This window comes from Achroia grisella, unplaced genomic scaffold, assembly GCF_030625045.1.
Source record: "Achroia grisella isolate CSIRO2021 unplaced genomic scaffold, CSIRO_AGI_Agris_v1 utg780, whole genome shotgun sequence".
NCBI lineage: Eukaryota > Metazoa > Arthropoda > Insecta > Lepidoptera > Pyralidae > Achroia > Achroia grisella.
The window spans coordinates 4972968-4981509 of NW_026713020.1; the positions used below are offsets into that span (position 1 = coordinate 4972968).

Here is an 8542-nt window from a genome sequence, read left to right on the forward strand (position 1 = left end):
ACGTATTTAGAAATAGGTATATATCACGTCAGTTTTCCAATGAGCAAAGACAAAACCAAAATGCCAAATACACGGATTTCCCATTTCCGCGCATTCATCAATCTATTGACAGGATTGCCGTCTACGAATATATTTATTTTGTTAGCAAATCAACTGCCTATGGCGCCGTCCTTTTTGACTATCATATGTCATCCAGCCAGTCGTAACGATAAATGATAACGATTTCAACATTGCCCAAATAATCACTAAGGTCCACAATCTTAAATAATTTGGTTCATTAAGTAAAAAGGTTTTTTTTTTTTGGATTACTGTAATGCTGTTGGACGTAGCTGTCCCTTACAACTTCACCGGATGATAAGGGGCGAGTGCAGATTGCACTCTAAACCGCGGGTTTGGAGTGCAATCTGTAGGACTTATTGAGCCGCTGAAGGAAATGTCTTTAGTTTGAGGGCATCTAGGAATTCGTATCTCGGCTCAGGTCCCCGGCCGTGGAAATTTCGATCCCCATTTGAATTGCACGGGGGATTGATCGTAGGGGAAGGCACTGTCTGTAATATAATGTAATCAATAATAATGTAATCTGAACAATTAATTAATTAATCAAGAGGAATTTATACTAGAATTAGAATATTGAGTTATACATACGACAATATTTGCGAATGCACTTATTAGTTAGAATGCTGTGTTCAGATTTTATTAACTTTATTAATAATTTCACTTAGGATATTTGATATGACAATGATTGTCTACTTCATATAACTTGAAAGAGAGAAGTTTCGATGGTTGCGGATTCGATTCCTGTACAGTATAAACATTTGTATTAATTAGTAAAATTGTTTCTATTGGTCCGGCTGTATTCTATACGTATCTATTTACAAAAATATTTCTATGCATTTATATAAGTTATCTAGTACCCATAAAATCAAGAAGGACTTTCACTTTTTCCCACAGCGCCACCTTATCTATATAAAAAAAATCATTTCACATTCGAAGCCGAAACGTATTATTTTTTATAATTAAAATGCTTTCAAGTAAACTAGTATATCTATATTAAATATTCTTGGAATGCACCATTCATAAGTCACAGTGTCTGTTTTATAGCAAACAGTTTTTGGCTATGGACACTAAGCAACACCACAGACTATTTGGCTGTGAAAATACTCGACCATTTCTCAATATATTGCCTATACGTTAACAGCTAGCTAGCTAGCTAGCAGAAACTTTAGTAATAAGAGATGATATCAGTGCTGCACAAAATTTGAGCTCGATAAATTAGAAAATTGCCTTAGAAACTAATCCTAGCTTTCAATAGAAAGCAGCCGAACTGTTTCTCTTTGAAATCTTAAACAGGAAACCGTTAAATTATCACTCCTATAGTTAAAAAATAATTCAATATCATCTTTCATAGTATTTGATACTTGATATAAAATATTGACAATAGCTTTGACTTATAACACCTCTATGTTATTGCTGTTTAGCACACCACTTTACTTTCAAAGGTCGTAGGTTCGATTCCTTGTCTTCACAGTAGAGACATTTGTATTCATAAGTATGATTATTTGTATCCATCTGGGTGTTTTCTATGTATATTATTATTATGTACGTATTATGCATGTCAATCATCCATACCCAGTCCACCGCACCAGATGGCGTTGTGTGAATTGTCCAGTGATATTACGTTATGTAATTGTCTGTAATAGACATACATGAGTAAATAAGAAAAAGCACATATATACTTTGTTTCTTCCAAGACCACGTCTAACCGGTATATACCTACCTATACCGGTGGGACATAGGCATTCATTTATGCCTCACCTATACAGGTTATTGTTTAAGAAACTGACCTTAAAGTTATTTATGAATACAATAACTTGTTGAATACATGCAGCTTTGGTCTAGGCCGAATCTGGATTTATCTAGTCTGACGAGTTATAATTCTAATTGCACTGCGCCATTCCCTGGGAGCTTTCGATACCAACCGACAAAATGTTGGAATAACATCCCGCCGATATTTAGCTACCTAACCACTGCAGGCAATTTTAAAAAATATCAAAAAGTGTTAGACCTACAACGAGACTCACTAGCAGTTTTATATATTCTTTTATCCATATTTAAAATGTTATATTCTTTACATAATTTTACATTTCATTTATCTCTTTATAATATTGTTTATAGTTCATATTCAAAGATACGGAGAATAATATTCTCCGTATCGTTAAATACAGTAGCCGTATCCTTCTTCTAAATGTATATATAAATTTTATCACGTAAGATCTAGGGGGGTACCTGATGACCCGTCCCTAAATCTGTATTTTAGCATCGAATTTTACATGCCATGCTCATTCGCTCACTGAGCCACATTTCATGATCTGAAACAATACTCATAGAAAACGTAAAATAAAAGATGTATTGTAAGAGATCAGATTCTATGACTATTTGTGATGTAGGGAGTTGGATTGACAACGTCAAAACAGTGAAGTAGTGGTAACTCAAGACAGTACCTACAGTATATCGCAGACCTATGTTTAGCAGAAAAAATATAAATAGTAATTAAATACATCTTTTTTTATTACAGGACATAATTCAGAGCACATTATTGATACATTTTTATAACAGCTTTTGCCGGCGACTTCATCCGCTTGACAATGATTGGCCAGGATGTTCTAAAAAGATATTGCTATGACAGATCTACGTTATCTCGCAAAACTTTTTTGGTGTCAGAAAATGTGCCTATTTTTGCTAAATGAACTTCCAAAGATTCAAGATACTCGCGCTTATCTGAAATGTCAGAGCACATTATTGATACATTTTTATAACAGCTTTTGCCGGCGACTTCATCCGCTTGACAATGATTGGCCAGGATAAGAATATATATACATTTTTCATCCGTAATACTATGAAGGTGAAAGGAATTAAAGAGTATTATTTAAGTTGGAATTATATTCGTGGACAATCACACGTTTCTAATCTATGTATTTATAATGTAAACCACAACACACAATAAATAACACTTGTATTATTACTATAGTATGTCCACCTTATTCCTTATTCTAACTACACCTTTGTTGAAACCGAAACTGTACTGCTGAATACCATTAAAAACGATTCCTGCAGTATTTCAATCAGTACATATTTAATATATTTTTCTATAAAAATTTTACAATAAAAAGCAGTAAATTTTATGCTTTTGATAAACTTTCTTTCAGATAGATAATAACGATTTTTATTTTAATTAAACAACACTATTTATTAATAATATATAAAAATAAATATATTTTAATGCTTTTGACCACTACCCCCAGGAGAATAAAAAATCACGTGAATCGGCCAAACATAAAAATTTTACCTTCAAAAATCATATATATTTATGCTCGCAGATTATAGCTGAACATTACAAATCAAGAATTTGCTGATTTCTTTAATTTTCCAGTGGCGTATGAAGGATTAGGGCGATGAAATCATTTGGAGTTGTAGGTAGTATAGGATAATTGGTGCCTATTCGTGGCCCTCGGGAAGTACTCACGTGTTCCCAAGTGTTTCCTATTTGTAACAATACAGAAAAAAGAAGAGCTCTTCATAGGCGGACCAGCGCCGTCAGTGTTGCGAAAGACTGCTCGCGCATTCTTTTAACTTTGGTAAAAAGGTAGAATGAAGGTACACCTCGGGGTATACAGTAATAGTTCGACAGTACCCGTCTACCTCTCCTGTGGCAGGCGGGCTCTCCGTGAGGATTTTCTATAATTAAGAAAAAAAGATGAAAATATAAAACCATGATTATTTAGTACTATTTCTATATACCATAATTTAACCCAATGACCAGACTAAATAGTCTGTGTTTTATTTAAGATACCTTACCTACCCCAACCTACCTATTTACATATCAACCACTTACCTACCTACTTACTTATGGTCAAAATAGAATATGATAAATAACACATCCGCCAAAATATTACTCAGTAAGTCCATAGAACATAATCGGAAAGTAACATGCGTCATTCCGACGAACAATGTCGGATAATTTGACTCCGACGTAAAATGAAGCATGTGATTTTTCTGGAAAACTGTATAATTATAAGTTGTTATTTTTATTTCATTTTAACACAATCCCTATTTTTTAATTGTATGCCAATTTTCATAATTATACATTTAGAATTAAAAAAGTTATGTCAAAAAAACCAACACTGAAATGTCTGCCCTGTAAAGTTTAATATTTGTTGAATATATGACGATATGTATATTTATTTATATATATTTATATATATATATGTGTGTTTATTAATTAGTTTGATAATTATAGTGTCTTGTGCGTGCCATCTACCTCTTCTGTGTATGTTAGTCCTATCTTGCAGGTTGTCTGTAAGAAATTGCTTATAGCGATAAGACCGCCTTTTGTTCATAATTTTCTATTTATTGTTTTTTTTTTCTTATTGTATTTCTTCTATGTGCACAATAAAGAGTTTATTATTATTATTATAAAACACAGATACGCCGAGCAGTATTAATTTTAGATGACTTGCTTTGAGATTGCTTGATATATCAAATTGACACCAGCTGCCGCTATAATTCGGGTTCAATTTATTGACAACTGCACTGCATTTTAATTGAATGGAATTGACAAACGTTATAGACATTTTTCCAATTTATATCACGGACACCAGCTTGTTAGTTATTGGCAATTTTAGTCCGTTGAGAATAGTTGAACGAAATACTTTAGTGTTGAAGTTAATTAAAAATTTCTCATTGCATCTCATTAATTAGGCGTCTGTTCAAATTCTCAATATCTCAGATTTTCATTAAGCAGTGTAAATAAAGATTTGAGATCCAAGGATTTAATTTGTGCTACAGAGTAGTAGAGTAGTAGATCTATCTACAGCTGTTTACGTTTATTTGTGCCCGTGACATCATCTGCGTTTACAGTTGTAAACAGCATCTATTGATAATAGAATAAAAGTAAATCAACGAATATAATATTTAAACAATACTAGCTTTATCTTTATTAATAATATATACTTTTGCCGCCTTTATATGAATTCTTAATATACAAGCAATTTTCGCTATTGTACTGTTTTAGTTTATTTTATAATAAAATCTCACTTATAAAACAAAAACTAGTACTACTATAGCTATACTTGATGATAATGATTTCTACTTAGTCGGAAGGCTTCATCAACAGGGATTTTCACTGGTGTTGTCAAGTGACAATGACAAACTCGGTGGTCTAGCGGTCTAGCACACCGCTTTACGTCCGATGGTCGCGGGTTCGATTCCTCGCACGGCACAAACATTTGTATTCATGAGTATGATTGTTTGTATCGGTCTGGGTGTTTTCTATGTATTTACGAAAAAAAATTGTATATGTACTTGTATCAGCTATCTATTAACACAAGCTTTAGCTAGCTTAACTTGGGACTTGATGGCGCTGTGTGAATTGTCTTGAGATTATTATTATTATTATGTATAGTTATATTTTTTTGACTGGAATTCCAAAAAAACTAAACGTCCGAAAATGTTAGCCATTACCTATGGAAGTGTATGTATTTTATGTACGTGCTTGTTAAATAAAATTATATATATGTATGTGGTATGCAAAAAAATAAACTAGACATATAGGTATATGTCAATACAGGACAGGTTAGAATTATAAAAGTATAGCTAAATAAAATTCTCCTGTTATGAGGAATGTTTTGTCTGCATCAGTGGCATGTAAATCGGTTGTTGTGCTGATGGTGAAGACAAGTGTAATGTACCACTCCTCATGGTACATCAAGAGATTAGTCCTAGACATAAAAATAACAGAATTATTAGTCTTTGTCTATTTTTTGCATGTAGACAGGTAGGAATAGTAAATAAAAGAACTTAGAAACAATCAATATGTTTTATTACAATCTCGGAGAATTAGTATAAATCACTATACTACTAATATCCCTTTCAAATAAGGGCTCAAATTATTTTAAAGGGATATCCAAAACAATGATATTTTAAAATCTACTTGAGAGGAACAAAGTCACTTCATTATTTATAAGTGCCACGAAATCAAAGTATTCAAAGAGTTATCGGCATTCATAATATTATTATCTATACAAAATGTACACAGGGCCAAGATATGTATATACAACTTACAACTACATCGTAATATGATTAGAAGTATGATTCTTCGTTGCTAATAAATATTTTGTTAATATTAAATTCGATTTTCGCGAATTTGTATTTACATTTATATATATTAATAACTCCTACAGTGCTATGCACAATAACCTGTAAATATGTACACTTTTAGCATACAGTCATATTAAATTAGAATGTAGTGAAACAGGTAGGCATGAACAATTTAATATACTAAGAATACTTCCAACCATATGAGTCAGACATTCTCATATTCAGATTTTTTTGAAGAATAAAATGTTTATACGGAATACCATTTATAAAATCAGAAATATATAGAAAGTTATCCGTGAAGTCCTCTATATGTATGTCTAAACTATCTTATATCTCATATTGCACCCATACATAACATATTAAACACGATGTTTATTATGTTACAAGTATCTAAAACTTAAACATCTACTTGATATAATATCTAATATATTTATTATATAATTATGAAAGATTTAAAACTTAGTAATTTGAGCAAATCAGCGGCATCCGTAACTTCTCAAGCATAAACTCTAATTTTATAACTGTTTTGGCACAACACTTGATTTTATGGCTTTAAACACAACAATTTCTTGAAGGCTCTTCTAAAGTCCATATTGAATATTGTGTAAATTAAGGGATTTAATGCAGAATTGACGTAACCGAGCCAAGTGATAAAGTTGATAAACTTATTGGATAAACAGCAGCTTGCACAAAAAGGGTTGACAAGGTATATTACAAAAAAAGGTAGCCAGCACACGACAAATACTCCCATTATAATCCCAAGTGTCCTAGCGGCTCGTCGCTCTCGTGTTAACGAGATCCTCTGTTTTTCCTCAATAAATTGATAAACTGTATTCTGTTGACTGGGTTTTGCTCGCTTAGGAGCCTTTACCAATGTAGGTTGGTTTGCCGGTAACAATTCATCGTCATGAGCTTCTTTAGAATTGCTCTCAGAGGAGGTGTTTCTATTTTCTATATTTTCTACCATATCTGTTACGGAATTTTCGTTAGACAAAATTGGTACTATTAGTTTATTTTGAGATTTGTCATCTTTACTCCAGTAACGTTTTTTCGGTTTCTTTTTAGGAGTTAGCTTTCTAGTCTTTTTCTTCTTTTCGTTGTCTGAAACCAAACGCGTGACACCTTGATGCTCATTGTGATTAGCTTCAGAACTTACTGAATCTTGATCGTTCTGATCACTATCTTTTACAGCGAAACGGTTCTGACCCGTTGAGATAGTACTGATTTTTGTTGCTTTCGCCCGATCTCTTAACCTTTTCTTTGTAGCTAAGTATATTTCGAAATAAACTACGGTCATTATAACTAATGGGATATAGAAAGATCCAGATGAGGAAAATACGACGAAACCCGGCTGAGAAGTCAAACGGCAGGGTGTATCAGGTTCGAATACCTCGGGCCAATCATTCCATCCCAGTAAGGGTGGAGAACTAATAATTAGTGAGAGAACCCAAACTATTCCAATCATTAGTAAAACTCTTTCTAAAGTTCTCTTTTGTGCATAATTTATTGGATCCGTAATAGCCCAATACCTGTCGAGTGCAATTGCACATAAGTTCAATATAGATGATGTACAACACATAATGTCGCAAGTTAACCACATTTTGCATACATATATCCCAAATACCCATTGTCCTAGTATGGAATAAGCCACATTGAATGGAAGTACTAAAATAGCGACAGTCAAGTCAGCTACTGCCAAAGACACGATGAAAAAGTTCTGGACGATTCTAAGTGGCTTATACGTAAATACGCTAAGTATTACTAGAATGTTCCCAACAATTGTAGACAAGATTATAAGGGTAAGTACTATTGCAGTACATATTGCTTCCCATTCCGGAACTGCAAGTGTAATTCCGAAACTACTCGGATATTTGGGATCATCTGCGATTGCGCACACATCTTTTTCATCATCAATCACGTCATACATATCTGTATAATTTAGAGTGAAGTTGGAATCGACGTATGTCTCCCCCATTTTGATATTTTCCTAGCTACATTTCACGTAGCATTATGAACATTAACATTGGAGTGTAATCTGATTCTAATATTGCAACATTTAGATATGACACTTCGATAGTACGTCTTTATATGTGATGCAGCTAGCTGGTTATTTATTATTTTATAGTCCATGTTGCTGTAACAAAAATAATAATAAAGTAATAAACATCTTAATATGTTATGCTAAAATATTTGAAGTAAGTAAGATGTTCAATTACCTTCGCCTCAAAATCTTTTTCAGGAACTTCCATTTGTGTAGCGTTCTCATTTTTCGAAGCGTAATGGAATCTGTAACAAAAGGAAAAAAAACATTAGAGTCAGTCAGGTATGAAATAAAATATCGTTTTTACGAGCGCGCGATATTTTAGTGCTTGTGTTATCAATTTAT

General features: G+C 32.8%; 1 protein-coding gene across 1 annotated transcript; it reads right to left on the reverse strand.

Moving 5' to 3' along the window:
• Window positions 1-6648: 6648 nt before the first annotated feature.
• LOC131851129 (octopamine receptor) lies at window positions 6649-8272 on the reverse strand. The gene has a single exon (XM_059201561.1). The coding sequence runs from the start codon at window positions 8129-8131 to the stop codon at window positions 6701-6703; it is 1431 nt and encodes a 476-aa protein (XP_059057544.1). The 5' UTR covers window positions 8132-8272; the 3' UTR covers window positions 6649-6700.
• Between the last annotated feature and the right edge of the window lie 270 nt (window positions 8273-8542).